This window comes from Botrytis cinerea, chromosome 13, assembly GCF_000143535.2.
Source record: "Botrytis cinerea B05.10 chromosome 13, complete sequence".
NCBI classification, from domain to species: Eukaryota; Fungi; Ascomycota; class Leotiomycetes; order Helotiales; family Sclerotiniaceae; genus Botrytis; species Botrytis cinerea.
This window is the reverse complement of record NC_037322.1, coordinates 996,799-1,016,713: the sequence shown is the minus strand read 5'-3', so window position 1 is coordinate 1,016,713 and position 19,915 is coordinate 996,799. Positions and strand designations below refer to the sequence as shown.

The following is a 19,915-nucleotide window of genomic DNA, read 5'->3' as shown; positions in this document are numbered from 1 at the left end:
GACAGACACGTCCCTATTAATATTGAAAGGGTCGCATCTTGGTCCACAATACGGCACTGATACCCCGCCGGTAAAGGCTGATGAGTGACTTGAACGTTACATCGGGGACTGGAATATGGGCACAAGTTGCACTCTTAGGATTTACGTCGCATGATGAGATTGGGAGGATGTCAATGGTGTAGGCTCGAACGGAACAATAGTACTTCTTCTTCCGGCGAGATCAGGCTTCTTTTGGCAGAGAGAGGATGGGAAGTGGTGGAATTGTAGGTTCTTCGGGAACGGACAAGGTGGTCTGGGGTATTTAGGCTGGATAAATGCATGAGGGCAGTATGCAAGTGATCAAATGAGTATAGATTCCATCGGCTGTTTGGGGAAAGTTGGCAGGATACCGTATGTGTGCGTGGACTCGTCTCCAGAGGATTGAAGTGGAATTGGCAGGGCAGGAGATGGTAGGCCCAATGAGGAGAGGGAGATATGAGTACGAGGATATCATCCCCAACCCTCCTGCAAGGGCTCCCGAGAGTTTACATGGAGGCTGGTCAGTATTTGTAGATGTGGCCGATGGTGGATCAACAGGAAGTCAAATAAATAAAAGACGGGTTTCCCTCTGGACATCGCTCGTAACCATTCTCCGAGATACCTAGTTAACCCGGCCGCGGATATATTGATCCATTTCCTTGACCTTTTCCCGCCCTGCTCCCCCACATTTCCACATTCGTAGCTCCCGTCCCCCTCCCTCTGCCTTCTCCACAACTTGGAAGGATCACCTGCCGAGGAAGCTTCTTTCAGTTGTGAACATGAGCATGACTATGACCTACATACACACTCGTGAAGTATGAGTGAAAAAGGATGAAGGAAAGAAGAATTCTTGATGCAACTGCAACTGAAACTGCAACTGCAACTGCAACTGCAACTGCAACCACAAAGTACAGCATCGAAGATCCAAGAGTGAAGATTGCAAGGTCAGATCAACACCCTTCTTCGCATGTGGAAGTTGGTGGTGTATAACCATGAATGGGTATGGGGAAGCTGACAATTGATAGGTCCTCGAATTCTCCGCAGTGTTTTATTGTGATGTAGTACAGGCAAGGTATTGTGAAACAGCATCTCGAGTCTGCGTCTCTCGCGGAAGAAAGCGAGAGCGAGAAGGTAGAAACAAGCAAAACAAGAAGAAAACAAGACACCATTGAAGACACAGCGAGAGACCAACCCCTCCTTCACATCTCCCTACCCATATCATTCTGGAGACAGTTTCAATATTCGAGTGAGTGGCCAATCAATCCTGGGACTATTCTAGCTATTGCACATTCATTCATTCATTCATTCCCATATGATCTCTTTCCCATGACATGACTTCCACCGCCATCATCGTCATCATCATTCAAAAAGCCACTTCTTACTTTTTTCTTGCTTCTCTCCCATTCTTACTCTTGGTCCAGAGTCTAACTCTGACAATCCCCCGTCAAGGATTATCCGAAGGTTCCGCTTCAATTCAACATCACCATTGTTTCTTCCCTTCCTCGCTCCAGACATCCATCTAGCGTCGAGAGTTTTGGCCATGTGGGTTGATTGAACATTGAAGGGAGGGATCATATTTACCCCATCGGAGGTTGTTATCACCGAGGTATGGAACCACGCTCCACCATATTCTGGATCCTCATTAGTGTCTCGAGCTTGTGATTTTCATTGGACGTCCTCTTATTAATTCGCACACCTTTGAAGGGCCCTTGGTTAATTTGAATGCTTCAGCTTACCTTTCTATCTTTGTACAGCTTCTCGGACAACAGTTCTTCCATCACCGAAAATTTCCAGATTCATCATACCATCAAAACTTAACAATCTACAACTCCCGGTCGTTGTACAGTGAGCATCTGCTTGTTCACTGTTCTGCAACCTGCTTAATCGGAGTCGCATACGTCGTCTCCCTCAAAAATCCTTTCAAGTAAGTTCATTGACGCCAATTTCATTGTTTGAGAATGTCAGGACTGTAGCCATAACCCATGTGCGGTAGCTATTGGGATCGAGATGGGAGTGAATGGATGGAAGTGCATAAACGTACCATAGATAGGAATTCTCATAACTAACACTTTTTCAATTAGGAAGATAATCAACGTTCCTTCCTTTTGCGCCGATGAAGTCAAAGTGAAAACATGAATCATAACGACGCGCCAACAATGCAATCCTATCCATCTCCTAACGCGACTGCTGCTGATAGTAGTGGTGGGCCGTTCTATGGACCAAATTCCTCAAACCCACATCCCAATCAACATCACCAACATTTACCAACTCCCGATGAGCTGCAGCTTGCAGAACAATTATCCGCCGATGCTCAATTGTCACGTAGTATGCAGCCAAATATGGGAGCCAATCGTGGAATGAGCGAAAACCCAGATTCTCGAAGTCAAGCAAATGTCAACATGAACCACCAATACCAACCAGATCATCAAATGCATGGAGGTCATGCACCTCTGAACCATGGACTTATGGAAGTAGGTCCTCAATATGAGGATGATTCTATTTCTCCAGCTGGAAGAAAGAGATCAAAGGTATCGAGAGCTTGTGATGAATGTCGGAGAAAGAAAATCAGATGCAATGCCAATGAACCTGGAAATGAAGATATATGCTCAAACTGTAAAAGAGTTGGTGTTCACTGTCAATTTAGCAGGCAACCTATGAAACGTGGACCAAGTAAAGGGTAGGTGTTGTAAAACAGGCAATCATGATCTTGAAGGAAACTCACTGACAAAGTAGTAGCTACATTAAAGAGCTTGCTGATCGGATCAATACCTTGGAAGGACAAGTGCAAGGAAGCGAGATGCCTCAATATCAACAATCACAAGAAATTCTACAAAGAAGACCTTCCGAAGAGTTTTCTCCGACGCCGAACCCTGAGCAAATTCCCCGCAAGCGCGGTTATTCTTCAATTTCCGGGGTCGGCGAATTTAATTCTCCGTATCAGAATCAGCAACAGAGGTCAGCTTCCACTTGGATTCCTCAAGAACAACCGCGGTCTTCAATCTCAAATTCGTCATATTCTACCAGTGCACAACTACCTGGTACCGCTCAACTCCCTACCAGAGAGCAGACCTACTCGCCAAATATGACAGTACCTCAGCAGAAGTGGGTGAACGCGCCTGATGTTAGTGGCTCTGTTGAAGCAGTCAATCATACCTCACAGCCTCAAAGTGAAGATCCTGTGGAGTATATTGATGATTCTCTTCTTGAAAAGTATGTAGTTACTTGGAATGCACGAATCACACATTTACTAACAAAATTTAGTTATTATAAATTTATACACCCAACTTATCCTATGCTATCTCTTACTAAAACTAGGTTAATGTCTCGGCTTTCTGCTTGTCCTGCTCCCGTCAGACATGCTTTCTGGGAGGCGTTATATGCTGCGATTAGATCGTTTCCAACTGCTGTTCCACTTAAGCCACGAGGTATCACAAACGCTGCCAGGATCATTCAAGCAGTTCAATACGATTCGCAGACCATTCGTTCTCCTACTACAACGATCGTACACCTTCAAATCATGATGCTACTAGCAATTGAGGCCAACAATCTCCCTTGTGATATCCAGGACGGTCAGATCATTCAGTTACCATCGGTTTGGTTGAGTACGGCTGTTGGTTTCGCCTATTCTACGAAATTACATGCACACAAACCAATTGACAAATCGAACAATGATCCGGATTCTGATGACAAGCATGCCAGACGAGTTTGGTTTAGCTTGGTCATTATGGAGAGATGGAATGCTGCAGTGAGAGCGTGTCCAATACAAATTCCAGATTCGGTTGCACAAATTTATCCTGATGATCGAGCTATATTGGGTGAAGTTCCATACCATTTAGTTCGTAAGTACATCCCTCTCATCTTATCTACTTGGCCCTTACTGACTATATAGGTATCGCCGTTGTTATTGGAAACTACGCGGAGGTGAATCTTGCTACAAATGACTTGGCACCGCTCGCAGTTTATCGTGGACTTCACTCCCGACTCCTCAAAACCCAACTCGAACTCGTACGTCATGAGTTAAGTAATTCTGGTATCACACCTATCGATTCTCCCGTTCTTCATGTCAATTATTGGTGTGCTTATCTCCTTATATTACTTCTTCAAGGGCCACAAGAAGACGCCGATGAACAAATGAGAGCTACTCATTATATTATCAGTCAACTTTCTTTTAACCCGGACCTCAAATCTCCTTTGGTAAATTACTACAAATGTTTCGCAGCTCTTGCACTTCCAAATCTTCTTCAAATCGAGACTACAAAGAAAGAAGCAGACAGTACATTGAAAACTATGTTAGAAGGTCGGCTTGCATCTTCGCCTTGGGACAAAGTAACGAGGGAATTCTTGATCAACAATTTGGGAGCTCAAAGAAGAGGGTCAATTGGCTTGTCTCAAAGTCAAACTCAAAGTCAAAGTCAAGGAGCACAACAAGTTACAAGTGCAGTGGTGAAGGCAAAAGCAGATGATAATCAACATATGATTACAGCTGCGAATCAAGGACTTCAACGTCTGGCTGATTTAGCAACGGCAGAGACTGAGGATAGAGTAGAAGCTAGCAGTGGAGTTTCGACGGCGGAAGTGGTGAGAAATGATAAGGATGGAAGTTTTCCGAGTGGGGGGTTAAATAAGGTATAAGTGGTGATTGAGAGAGATCGAAGGGAGGATTGGAAGAGATTGAAGGGAGGATTGGAAGAGAATAAGGGGGGGAGTATATAAGATTAAGATGGTGTATGAGAAGTGGGCATGGCATGGTGCTTTAAGCACTTCATATGGAGTTATTTGGTTGGATCGATGGATATGATAGGATAGGATGGTGGTGTTTTTCGGACATTTTTATGTATCATATTAAGGTTTTGTTTGTGTATACCCCCACATTGAAGTTCCATTTTTCTGAATTTTTACGGATGGGATTGGAGAGGAGAGAGGAGTTGGGGCTGAGGTTGGGATATGGTGCGGTGCGGTGCATGATATGGCGTGGTGTGTGGTGGTGGTACCGGGAGGTGAAGAGAGGAGAATAACATGGGACTGGACACATGCATGCATTTATCGGCGTTGTTCTAGGGATATGTTGATTTGGATTTGGTTTGTGGGGTGGGTGGAGAGGGTGAGGACATGTGAAGATATTCAGGGTGTTTGAAGAAGATCGAGTTTGAATGCATACATACAAATACAAATCAGTGTGGAGGGAAAGGAGAGAGGGGGGTATGGAAATAGTATAGGGATTATAAAATGGATATATCTGTTTGTGCCGTTGAATAGAATGAATTGATGAATTATTGAATAAGATAAGTTGGGGCGGGATTTGATGACATGAATATGATGGATTGGGGGTTTGATGTGATGAGATCCGATGCATTGAGTAAATTGGATATACCAAGAAATGGATGGATTGTAGGGTGGTCTTACCTACTCTCATTGATTATTGTTTGATTTCGGGGGTAAGAATTGAGAATTGAGAATTGAGAATCGAGGACTGAGGACTGAAAACTCAAAGGTTCTTGAGGGAGGTGAGAGTGTGTAGATGTATGTGATTGTGAATGAATATTGTGTTATGAGGTGGTGAGATTAGAATGAGTATACGTAGTAGATATTGGTTGTTGGATATTGAATGGATAAATGAATGAATGGGTTAGGTTTACTTGTGAAGAAATGAAAAGAATGTATTTGAAGGGGTGTGTGTGTGGTTGTGTGTGGTTGCGTGAAGGTGTGAAGGTGTTGTGAGATTTTATCTTGTTTTGTTTATAGCTATGGCTATGGCTATAGCTAATTGTTGGTAGTTTGAGAATTGGATGTGAGAATTGGATGTGAAAAGATAGGGAGATGAGATGGGGGCAAAGGGTAGAATAAAATAAAATAAAATAAAAGTAGAGTATTTAGATAGTATGGTGATTTAAGAAGGGGGGGGGGTATGAATATCGAGAGAAATAGATGGGTGTTGAGGGGATGGTTGTTTCTGGGGGGTGCAGAATGAGTGGATTGGGGATGGGGATGGGGATGGGGGTTTAGCATAAGAATAGCTGAATGCAAAATAAGAAATAAGTAATAGTGAGAACATATCGTATAGACTATACTATATTTATATACGTTAGGATAAATAATCCTGCGTTCTGTTTATCCCGATTTCTATTGTATATAGTGTATGTGTGATATATATCATATGATATCATGTTAGACAGAGAGTATAATAGGAGTTGAGTTTTTTTTGTATTTATTAATATCAATGTAATATTTATTATTTGTTGATGGTAGAGTATAGTATATTATAGTATATATAATAGAGTTCTGAGATTATATATTTAGGAAGCATATAGAGAAGCGAGGGGGAAATTATATAAATGTAGTAAATCATTTCAATTCATTAACTATTATATTAAAGGTCTAAGCAAATGTGAAAGAGAATAGCTCTTTCTAATAGATTTTATATATAAGATCTATTATTCCTTATATATAGCTAGCTCTTTAGATAGAATGGAATTAGATGTATAGGATTTGTATAATTGTGAGTGCTATGTCTTTTTTATCCTATTTATATAAATGGAAATTGAGTTGTGGATGTGGATGTGGGAATGGAAGATGGGGTGAGGGTTTGAGTTTAGAGTATGAGGAGATAGGTGGAGGGAGTGGAGGGACTAATGAGAGGTGGATAGGTGAAATGTGGAAGGTGGAGGGTGGAAGGTGAAAGATGTGAGATTTAATGAGGGAGAGGGAGGGGGGGAGAGGGAAAATGAATAGAGAGAGAGGAAAGAGATAGGGAAGAAGAAGTAGGAAGAGATGAGATAGAAGAGTAGTTAAGAGAGGATGGGATGGGAGAGGAGAAAGTGTGATTGATAAAGAAGAGAAGAGAAGAGAAGAAGCGAGGAAATAGTAAAAAAGAAGAAAAAATCACAGAAGAAGGAATAGAATATACGGAATAGAAGAGTATAAATCAGAACATCAACTTCAAAACCTCGCTTATATATATATATATATGTATGTATATAACTCATTATCCTAACATCTACGAAATCTTTTCTAAAATTTGAAAGAGGGGAGTAGGAGAGCTTTTAGTAATGAGATTAATATAGGAGTACATATCTATTAATGTTTATATTATTATTCTCTCGAAAAAATTGATTTTCAAATTGTCTTATTTAGAATGAGATAACATTCTATAAGTTAATTACCACTACTACTACTATTATTATATTCTGTTGAAAGTATGATTCACGTGAGTGCTAGAGTAGGGGGAGCTAGCCCTAGTTAGTATTAATAAAGAGCTCTGACTTATATTAGAGCTCTTTTTCTTATAAATAGCTTTGAAATAACAAATGCAATTGCCCTACGAATACTTTTTTATTTTATCCTATATTTTTTATTATATTCTATAAAAAATCATATTTGAAATAAATTATAAATCCAGATTTGTATTCAAATTAGAATTAAAGAAGGGAGTATATAAGATATAAAGAGAAAGCAAAAACTGATATTTAAAAAAACAAAGATTATTAAAATCATTGAAAAACAGAAATTTAATTATAAAAGAATTGAAATAGAGATTTCTTATTATTGAAATCCAAAAAATTTTAAAAATATAATAAATTGAATTATTCAATAATATATATATATATATCTATCATTTGTTTAATAAATATATTCACTCCTTCAAAATTATTTATATTTATATTCAATAAAAATTTAAATTATATTAAAGAAAAGGAAATACAATTTAAAAAGGAGATCTATAATTCAATTAAGATTATATATTAAAATAAATTTAATAATAATATTATTAATTGTATTGAAAAATCGATTGCTATAATAGATAAAGATAATAATAGATTATTAAAAATTTCAATTTTCGATTGAAAGAATTGATAATAATAATTTAAAATAATAAAGTTTTATATTATATAAAAAGGTTAGGGTTATATTATTATCAATAATATGGCTGTATGTAGAATACTTTATATCAATATAAAAATAATTGAATTCGATGAAGCAATATATAAAATAGAAAAAATTTAAATTGATATAGAACTCTTTGTTATTTAATATATTAATAATATAAATAATGAATTTATTAAAAAGATTATTGAATTTAATATGAAATGGATCAAATTAGAAGAGAAGTATAAGTATATTATTTCTTAAGAATTGTGAAATAAGTTTATTCGATTTATTATATAGAAGTTTAAGGATGGTGTTATTGTTGAGGAAGACTGATTCGAGATTTATTTTATTTGAAAGGAGATTGTTGAAGTAAAAACAAAATAGAAAGATATATTGATTGAGAATATTGTTTTCGATTTCTTTATTTAAAATCTTTTAAAATAATTCAATATTATTATTGAAACAATCGATATTCAAAATCTCGATTTTATAATTAAGTTTGAAAAGATTTATATGTTACGGAGGTACCCGCACCGCAACATGGATTATAAGATAAACCTAAGGCCTTGGTGTTGGAACCTACGAAAACAGCACTGTAGGGACAGTTGAATTAAAGGGTAACTAAAGATAGCAGTAACCGAATCAATAAGCAATGATTAAAAGATAGGTACCTATCTTTTGTTGGCACCTACCCTACAGTAGGCACAGGAGGGATAGCGGTTATAGGTTATCTAGTAAGCACAGGTTAGATAAGCAGTAGTATCATGTAGGTCACGGGGCAAGTGTCACGTGATGGATAGACAGGATAGGCAGGCTATCCAGGCTATCCGTGGATAGACAGGATAGACAGTCTACCCAAGCTATCCAGACGAGAACGAAGGTCTATATAAGGGAATGGGTTTCATTACAATGTAGAGCTTCGTGCTCAAGAACAATCATTAGTTTCATTACTATAGTTACGAGAATTGCAACCAGTTACAACCTTATTGAATTCCTACTTGAAGTCTAGTCTAAACCACCTCGAGAGATCTCTAGACACTTCCACGTGACCCTAGAGGCAGCTCCCGTAACACTTTGAGCACCATTTCTGCTTCAAGTACCGATTCGATAACCAACCGCTAATATGGCATCCAGAGCCACCGCCACAGGTCAGTCTACCGGAGATACCAACGACATCGAGATGACCGATGCCCCAAAGGAGATCACTATCAACGAAACACTTAAGATCGCCTTACCAGACAAGTACCAAGGTAGTCGACAAGAGCTCGATACTTTCCTCTTACAACTTGAGATCTACTTCCGATTCAATGAAGACAAGTTCACTACCAAGGAATCCAAGAGCATATGGGCTGCATCATACCTCCGAGGTGAAGCAACCAAATGGATTCAACCATATTTGCGCGACTATTTCGAGCATGACGATAAGGATCGCATGCAACCCACCCGAACAATCTTCAATAGTTTTGAAGGATTTAAGACAGAGATTCGTAGAATCTTCGGAAATTCCAACGAGTTAGAGGTAGCGGAAGATAAGATCTTCAACCTCAAGCAGACAGGATCAGCATTGAAATATGCTACGGAATTTCGAAGATATGCTGGAACAACCAAGTGGGACGAAATCGCTATCATGAGTCACTACCGTAAGGGACTCAAACCAGAAGTCAGACTAGAGTTAGAAAGATCTGCCGAGAGTACAGATCTGAACGATCTAATTCAGGACTCCATCGAATCAGATGATCGTCTCTATAGATATCGACAAAGCCAAAGATCATACAAACCCCAAGGAAACCAAAAGCAAGGGCGTTACCGCAAGAATGAGGGTAGACCACGTTACAATCCACAGAGATACGGAGACCCCATGGAACTAGACGCCACGCACTACACAAACGGGAACGATGACTCAGAAAAGAGACGAAGACGAGAAAACAACTTATGCTTTGAATGTGGAAAAGCAGGGCACCGAGCAGTAGACTGCCGAAGCAAGAAGACAGGAGGAAAAAGGGGCAACTTCAAACCTAAGTTCGGCAAGGGCCAACTTAACGCCACCTTTGCCATCTCAGAAAACTCAACTAAAACCGAAAATACTGAGACTTTCACCGTTGAGGAATTTCAGCAATTACTAAAGGAATTACCACGAAATAAAGAGGGCATGAATGCAATAGACTTATGGGAACAAGAGTATTACAGAACCCCAACACCCTCTGTGACAGAAGAAAGTCACCAGGACGAGGCAGAAGCGGACCACGCCACGATGAGCTGGACAGCTTGCTATGATGAATTCTGCGGAATCCATCGATCAGATAAAGAAGCAACCGGATGGTTCCCCAAGAAAAGGAAGACGAAGAACCATCAGAATAATGTAACATGCGAGGATTTAACTCCCAATATAACTTCGCAAGAAGTTCGCAAAGTTACCCAGCAGTTGAATGCTACGGGACAGGCAGGACAAGTGTACTGCAAGGTCCAGATAAATGGACACATACAATCAGCCATGATAGATTCAGGGGCTACAGGAAATTTTATTGCACCAGAAGCTGCAAAGTACTTGGAAATACCACTTCAAACGAAACAACATCCCTACCGATTGCAGTTAGTTGACGGACAGCTAGCAGGGTCTGACGGAAAGATTTCGCAGGAGACAATCCCAGTACGAATGGGCATAACCCAACATACAGAGGTTATACAGCTTGACGTTGTGCCATTGGGCCAACAACAGATCATCTTAGGAATGCCATGGTTGAAGGCACATAATCCGAAAATAGATTGGGCACAAGGAATTGTGACATTTGATCAGTGCAAAAGCGGTCACAGGGACACGCTAGAGGCGTCCGCGAGACGTAACACGCGCCAAGGGGAGTTGAACGCGAACAACACCGGCGACGTAGGACACCCAGTCCAGGGTCCTCCATTAAGAGCGAAGGCCAGTACACCTCCTCTACAAATGCAGAAGCCAACGACACGGCACGAAATCGCAATCGAGGCAAAAGAAAGGCCTACGATACCAGAACAGTACAAGAAATATGAACATGTTTTCAAAGAACCAGGGATCCATGAGGCTTTACCGGAACACAAGCCATGGGATCATGAGATAATATTGGAGGAAGGCAAGATGCCTGTGCACACCCCAATTTATTCAATGTCAGCCGATGAGTTAAAAAGGCTCAGAGAATACATCGACGACAATTTAGCCAAGGGATGGATCAGGGAATCCGCGTCCCAAGTGGCCAGTCCAACTATGTGGGTACCCAAGAAGGATGGACCCGATAGACTAGTTGTAGACTATAGAAAGCTTAACGCACTCACTAAGAAGGATCGATATCCACTTCCATTAGCTACGGAATTAAGAGATCGATTAGGCGGAGCTACGATATTCACCAAGATGGACCTACGTAATGGTTACCACTTGATCAGAATGAAGGAAGGCGAAGAATGGAAAACCGCTTTCAAAACAAGATACGGGCTATACGAGTACCAAGTTATGCCATTCGGGCTAACCAACGCACCAGCTACTTTCATGAGGCTTATGAACAATGTGTTGTCACAATATTTGGATACTTGCTGTATATGCTACTTGGACGACATCCTAGTATATTCAAACAACAAGGTTCAACACATTAAGGACGTTAGCAACATCCTCGAAAGTCTATCCAAAGCAGACTTGCTGTGCAAACCAAGCAAATGCGAATTCCATGTCACAGAAACAGAATTCTTGGGATTCACCGTATCAAGCCAAGGGCTCAAGATGAGCAAAGACAAGGTTAAGGCAGTGCTCGAATGGAAGCAGCCGACCACAATCAAGGAAGTACAATCCTTTCTAGGATTTGTCAACTTCTATAGAAGATTTATCAAGGGTTATTCAGGGATTACTACACCCTTGACCACGTTAACCAGAAAAGATCAAGGAAGCTTCGAATGGACTGCCAAAGCACAGGAGTCATTCGATACACTCAAACAAGCAGTGGCAGAAGAACCAATACTGTTGACTTTTGACCCAGAGAAAGAAATCATAGTGGAAACGGATTCCTCAGATTTCGCTATAGGAGCAGTTCTGAGCCAACCGGGCCAGAATGGAAAATACCAGCCAATCGCATTCTACTCCCGAAAACTATCACCAGCTGAGTTAAATTACGAGATATATGACAAAGAATTACTGGCAATAGTCGATGCATTTAGAGAATGGCGAGTATATTTGGAAGGATCGAAATACACAGTACAGGTGTATACAGATCATAAGAACTTGGTTTACTTCACCACAACGAAGCAGTTAAACAGACGACAGGTCAGATGGTCGGAGACCATGGCCAACTACAATTTCAGAATTTCATATGTCAAAGGATCAGAAAACGCTAGAGCCGACGCTCTTAGCCGAAAACCAGAATATCAAGAAAACAAAACGTACGAGTCATACGCTATATTCAAGAAAGACGGCGAATCACTGGTCTACAATGCACCACAGCTTGCAGCAACACACCTGTTGGAAGACAACCACCTCAGGAAACAGATCCAATCACACTACAACAAGGATGCTACTGCCACACGCATACGCAAGACAATAGAACCAGGATTCACTATAGAAGATGATACCATATACTTTCATGGAAAAGTATACATTCCGAGTCAAATGACCAAGGAATTTGTGACGGAACAACATGGGTTGCCGGCACACGGACATCAAGGGATTGCAAGAACATTTGCAAGAATCCGGGAAATCAGTTACTTCCCACGAATGAGAACGATAGTTGAAGAAGTTGTTGGAAATTGTGACACCTGCATACGAAACAAGTCATCACGACATGCGCCGTATGGTCAGCTCCAGACCCCAGACATGCCTTCTCAGCCATGGAAGTCCATCACATGGGACTTTGTGGTCAAACTACCACTCTCAAAGGATCCTACTACAGGAATTGAGTACGACGCGATACTCAATATAGTAGACAGGCTAACGAAATTTGCATATATGATACCATTCAAGGAAACATGGGATGCTGAGCAACTAGCATATGTGTTCCTAAGGGTCATAGTAAGCATACACGGAGTACCAGATGAGATAATCTCGGATCGAGACAAGCTCTTTACCTCGAAATTCTGGACTACCTTATTAGCACTTATGGGTATCAAGAGAAAGCTATCGACATCTTTCCACCCACAAACAGATGGTCAAACAGAGAGGACCAATCAGACAATGGAAGCATATCTTAGATGCTATGTAAATTATCGACAAGACAATTGGGTAGAGCTATTACCCATGGCACAGTTCGCATACAATACATCGGAAACGGAAACCACGAAAATCACCCCAGCACGAGCTAATTTTGGGTTTAATCCACAAGCGTATAAAATCCCGATACCACAAGAAGTTAATGCCGAATCAGCAATAGTACAAGTCGAACAGCTGAAAGATCTCCAAGAGCAACTGGCTCTTGATCTAAGATTCATATCTTCCAGAACAGCAGCGTACTACAATACGAAACGTAGTATGGAACCTACGCTTAAAGAGGGGGATAAAGTTTATTTGCTACAACGAAACATCGAAACCAAGAGACCAAGCAATAAACTCGACCACAGGAAAATAGGACCATTCAAGATTGATAAGGTAATAGGAACGGTTAATTATCGATTGAAATTACCAGACACAATGAATATCCACCCAGTATTCCACATATCCTTGCTCGAACCAGCACCACCAGGAGCGCCAAATGCGCCATTTACAGAAATCGAACCAGTCAACCCAAACGCCATATACGACGTTGAAACAATACTAGATTGTAAATATGTCAGGGGCAAAATCAAGTATTTGATCAAATGGTTAGACTACCCACATTCGGAAAACACATGGGAACTCAAGAAGGATCTCAGCTGCCCTGAGAAACTACAGGCATTCCACCTGAAGTACCCACATCTGCCAGCAAAGCCTCAAGCTCGGCATCAGACAACGGAGGTAACGAAGAACCGAAGAAGTCGAAGGAGGGGGAACCACTAGGAACGGGCGCAGCGACATCTGCGGTTTCTTTGTCCACACGCTCTTTTTCCAGCTTTTCCTTTTCTTCCAGAGCATCGAGCTCATCCATAGAACTGAGACCAGCAGCTATCATTTTCTTTTCCCGTTCATCCAGAAATCGTTGTTGTTTGCGCAAACGAAGAATTTTAGCCATGGCCTCTTCCTCTTCGTCGCGAAGGCGCTGGCGCTGACGATCAATGGACTCCCAGTCGGATACGGAAGGCATTTGATTTCGCTCTCTCACATCGCAGGTTTTGCCCTGCCTACAGCACTCAGCACAGCGGCCAACATTAGGACCAATTTTCATTCCAACACAACGTTTGTTGGATTTTTCACAACGAGAGCATGCAACCATTTCGATTCCTAACCTCTCAATCCGCTGACCAAGGGATATTTGTTCTGTTCGTTTTTTGGTACGCTCAACTGGCATATTGAAAGAAAGAAGCAGTTAGTCAATCAGTGAGAAATCGATATGGGGGAACCCCGCTATATAGACGCTTGGGGCAAGCGCTAGTCTAGGAAGGGGATAGTGTTACGGAGGTACCCGCACCGCAACATGGATTATAAGATAAACCTAAGGCCTTGGTGTTGGAACCTACGAAAACAGCACTGTAGGGACAGTTGAATTAAAGGGTAACTAAAGATAGCAGTAACCGAATCAATAAGCAATGATTAAAAGATAGGTACCTATCTTTTGTTGGCACCTACCCTACAGTAGGCACAGGAGGGATAGCGGTTATAGGTTATCTAGTAAGCACAGGTTAGATAAGCAGTAGTATCATGTAGGTCACGGGGCAAGTGTCACGTGATGGATAGACAGGATAGGCAGGCTATCCAGGCTATCCGTGGATAGACAGGATAGACAGTCTACCCAAGCTATCCAGACGAGAACGAAGGTCTATATAAGGGAATGGGTTTCATTACAATGTAGAGCTTCGTGCTCAAGAACAATCATTAGTTTCATTACTATAGTTACGAGAATTGCAACCAGTTACAACCTTATTGAATTCCTACTTGAAGTCTAGTCTAAACCACCTCGAGAGATCTCTAGACACTTCCACGTGACCCTAGAGGCAGCTCCCGTAACATTATATTATAAATAAAATAGCTGTTTTGAAAAAGATTATTGTATTGGATAATGATAGGGATATAGTAATAATTATAATAATATAAAGTTAGGGATACCAAGATTATGGGGGATTCGATAGAAACTATTGTTGAAGTTTCGATTAAAGATTATATAGTTTCAATAGATTCAAAAAGTATTTTTTTTATAATAAATTTAATTATATAATATACGATTACTTATATAAGGAGAATATCAAAACCTATATTAAAGAGAATTCAATTAAAAAGTTCTTTTTTTTATTCAAGAATCAAACTTTATTTAATTAAAAAAATTACAAATTATTATTAAATAGTTTATCCTTTTATCTTATATATAATTGTAATTATATTATTGTAAAGATATTAAATAAAAACGAAATCTATTATTTTTCAAATAAATCTATATATATATTTTTTTATAATAATATTAAAAAATAAATTATAAATATTAATTATTTATTATATATAATTAATCAATTCTATCTTTTATTTAATTTAAAATCATTTCTAATATTGAAAAGGATAAAGATTAAAAAGGAAGAATTGATTATAAAGGAATATAGAATAATAAAAATCAAATAGAATAAAAAGTTATATAAATTGAAAGTATTATATATTCTAGAATTAAAAGTAAGCTTATTATTTATAAAATTGTTTTGTAGAAAATTTAAAGTTAAAAAAGCTTTCAATAATAAGAAAATATATTTTTATAGAAATAAGAAAATCTTACTATTTATAAATAATTTCTATAATATCTATATAATTATTAATATTATTAAAAATGATTTCGATATTATATTTCTAATTGAAAAGATAAAGGAAAAGGTTTTAATAGAATTAAAAAATATTATATATAATAAAAACAAAATAGATTAAATAAAGATCCAAAAACAAAATCAATTAAATCAATATTAACTATAATATCGATATTTTGAATATATAGAATATAGAATCTTAAATAAATTATATTTTATAATAATATTGGAAAAGGATATTAAATTATTTATTGATTTAAAATCTTATAAAATATATACAATAATTAAAATAAAGAAATATTATAGTATTGTTTTTATAAAATATAAAAAGCAATTATTAATTTTCATTTCTTTTAATATTTCAAAATCATTTCTAATATTTTTTTAAAAGAAATAGTACTTTATAAAGATAATATATAATTGAATAAAAAAGATCTAAATAATATATTTGAAAAAGAAAAGTGATATTATTATAAAATTCGAGAAATAAAGAATTTGTATAGAATAAGAAAGTAGTTTTTTAATAGAAATTATATAAATTAATAATATTTTAGAAATTGAAAAGATATTATAAAAATAGTAGAATAAATTAAGTATATAACAATAATTAATATATATATATATTTCGAATTAAAATAGTATTATAAAATATATAATTCAAATAATATAATCAAATATTCGAATAATATTGAAGAACTCAATTATATTTATTGAATTCTAGGATTATATAATTGAATTGAATATATATATAAGGAATAGAATATATACAAAATTATAAATAAATGAATTTGAAATTAGATAATATTGTAATAAGATTCTAAATAATCAATAATGAAATATAAATATATTAATAAAAAAAAACAAATATTATTATATAAAGTATAAATTGAAATAATACTATTAATTATATATATCAAAATATAGGATTCAAAATATTATTTTTATATTGATTTAATATCTCATTTTAACAATACTTGTTAAGATAAATTAATAAATCAAATAAGGATTAATATATTTATTAAATATAATAATTATATAATAAAGCAATTATAAATATATACTCCCAATAAATATATAATAATAAAAATAAATAATTATACATTTTTCGAAAGATTGTTAAATAAAAAAATTAATTTGAAATTATATTCAATTATTTCAAAAAGGGATTTTATAAAAGGATAAGAAATATAAAATATCTTATTAAATCAATAACCTATAAAAAGACCTCGAATTTGTTTCATTACAAATATATATATAATATTTATTAAAAATGTTAAACCAAAGATTATTATGAATATTGAAAAATCTGAATTGAAGCTGATTACACAATTATAATTGATAATTATATTATAAATAATTATTTTACAAATAATATTACAAATCAAATCAATAAATATTATAATAAATGAAATAGAATATACTAGGTTAATAATAAAAAAGAAATTGAAAAAACAAAATAATAAAATAGACTTTCAAAAAACTAAATATCTACATACATTTCTCATTATTATAATAAATTTGAAATCTAATCAAAAATTCTTTACAAAATAATAAAATAATAATTATATATTCATTTCAAAAATAATTATTATAAATACAATAATAAAGAATATACCAATTCCAAAGATATATAAAAAAGCTATAAATAATCTAATTTATAAAAAACAATAATAAATTATTATTAATAAAAAGATTAAAAAATTAGAAAAGAATAAAATATAATAATAAATCTATAATAACAAAACGAATAATTTGATTAATACAAAATGAATATTCATAACAAAACTAAATATAAACAAATTACTAAAACATTTCAAAACCAAATTGATTACAAAAAGATTTATATAGAAATATAAAATAAATTTCTTCAATACTTTTATACTTATTATACAATCTGCTATCATTCAATTATTCCTATCTTTAATTGTATTTTAGAATCTTAAAGTATATTATTTTGATATAAAAAATATATTCACTAAAATAAAACTAAAAAAGAAAATCTTTCTTTCTATATCGAAAAGTATTAATATCAAATCAGAATATATATTCGAAGTTCTTTGGAGTCTTTATAAACTAAAATAAATTGTATACAATTGAAATAATCTTATAAAGAAATAGCTTATTAAATAAAGTTTTGTATAAAGTTTGACTAATTTATATTTGTTTATTTATTCTAAACAAAATATTATAATATTATTGTATATTAATAATCTCCCAATTGCAGTACAAAACCTAGATAATATCTTATAATTCAGTAAACAACTTACTTCTATATTTAAAACCAAAAATTTAAAGAAGATTGAAAACTCAAAGCTTTTAGATATAAGAATTATTAGAAATAAAAAGACTAAGATTTTATACATCGATCAAAAACAATATTTGAAAAAAATATTGAACAAATATAGATTCAAAAAAGAAAACTCCAAATCTATCTCGATACCATTGAACAGCTATGAAGCACTCCAATCAGCAAAAGAGAATGATAAATAAACAGATCCTAACAAATATAACTGCATAATTGAAGAATTGATATATACAATAATATATTCAAAACCCGATATAGCTTTTGAATTAGATAAACTTAGCCAATATATAAAGAATCCAATAGAATTTTATATATATCAATTAAAAAAAGTTATATAATACTTATAAATAATTATCAATTATAAATTACAATTCGAATCAAAAGGAATAAGAAATCTTGTGATTTATTTCAATACAAATTATATTAATAATATAATTAATAGAAAGAATATATTAAAAGTAATTGCATTTTTAAAAGAAGAATTAATATTCTGAATAAATCAAAAGTAGAATTCAATATTGATATTAATAATCGAATTAGAATATATAATTCAATTTATTGTAATAAAACAAAATCAATAGTTAGCTCAAATACTTTGAGATATAGGATATAAACAATTTATTATAAAAAACAAATTCATTATTGAAATAAAAGAGAATAATTAAAAAGTGATAATTTTAATTAAAAATATATAATTAATTAATAAATCAAAATATATTAATATAGTATATTATTATATATAGAATTTCAAATAGAAAAAAAAGATCAATATCAATTATATCCCTATCAACAAAATAATAGTAAATGAATTAACTAAATTATTAATAAAAAATACTTTCAAAAGATTTGTAAAGATATTAGATATAATAGAACATTATAATAAATTTAAAAAGAAGTATTGAAAGTATAATTTATATAAGTATTAGAATAGGAGAAGCTAGCCCTAATTAATATTAGTAAAAAACTTTGGTTTATATTAAAGCTTTTTCTTTTATAAATAATTTTGAAATAATAAATACAATTGCCCTACGAATACTCTCTTATTCTACCCTATACTTTCCATCGTACCCTGTAGAAAGTCATACTTGAAACATATTCACTGTTATTATCTCATTTCTTAGAGTTATATTCTATCTGTTTATTTGTTTTTCTATTTATTTACTTCTTCTCTTCCTCTCTCTCTCCCCATCTCTTCCCCCCCCCCCCCCTCTCTCTTTTCATCTCTTCATCTATTCATTTACACAAATCATATAAACCACTCAACTTCCTAACTTCTCTAATGAATATAAACATTAAAATACTCGATAGATAAATGAAATTTAAGATTCAAGATTCAAGATTCAAGATTCAAGATTCAAGATTCAAGATTCAAGATTCAAGATTCAAGATTCAAGATTCAAGATTCAAGATTCAAGATTCAAAATTCAAAATTCAAAATTCAAAATTCAAAATTCAAAATTCAAAATCCAAAGTCGCTTTCACAATGAGAAGCATTTGTCAATTTATTTAATCTTCTAAACTTGAATTGTTATTTAAATATATAATATAGTAAGATAATTCAATTCTAACTCTTCTTTTTATTTTTAAAGAAAATAGATAGAAAGATAGAAATGATAAGATTTCTCAAGTCGATCGAGATCTAATATTTATAATTTTTTTAGGATATAACTAGTTATATAATATTTATGATTTCTCTTCTATCTCTTAAGTCTACTCTGCTCAAGCTGAGATAGATAAATAGTTAAAAAAAAAAAAAAAAAAAAAGAAAAAAACGAAAAACACATCTTATAATTTCCATTTCACCTCGCCTCGCGAATTCTTAAAATATCGAGATACTCGAGAGCTAAAGATAATATTCATAATAGA

The 19,915-nt window shown here is 35.0% G+C and overlaps 1 protein-coding gene across 1 annotated transcript; it reads left to right on the top strand.

Moving 5' to 3' along the window:
* The first annotated feature begins 2,098 nt into the window (after positions 1–2,098).
* Positions 2,099–5,326, top strand: BCIN_13g02900 (hypothetical protein). Its single transcript, XM_001547287.2, has 4 exons — positions 2,099–2,695; positions 2,755–3,228; positions 3,280–3,857; positions 3,908–5,326. The coding sequence occupies exons 1-4, from the start codon at positions 2,151–2,153 to the stop codon at positions 4,648–4,650; spliced, it is 2,340 nt and encodes a 779-aa protein (XP_001547337.2). The 5' UTR covers positions 2,099–2,150; the 3' UTR covers positions 4,651–5,326.
* The last annotated feature ends 14,589 nt before the right edge of the window (positions 5,327–19,915 follow it).

Excerpts from the sequence above, each read along its gene's own strand:
- BCIN_13g02900 (XM_001547287.2), top strand. The coding sequence starts at position 2,151 with ATGAATCATAACGACGCGCCAACAATGCAATCCTATCCATCTCCTAAC. Across the intron at positions 2,696-2,754 it reads AAACGTGGACCAAGTAAAGG|CTACATTAAAGAGCTTGCTG; the intron begins GTAGGTGTTGTA and ends ACAAAGTAGTAG. Across the intron at positions 3,229-3,279 it reads GATGATTCTCTTCTTGAAAA|TTATTATAAATTTATACACC; the intron begins GTATGTAGTTAC and ends AACAAAATTTAG.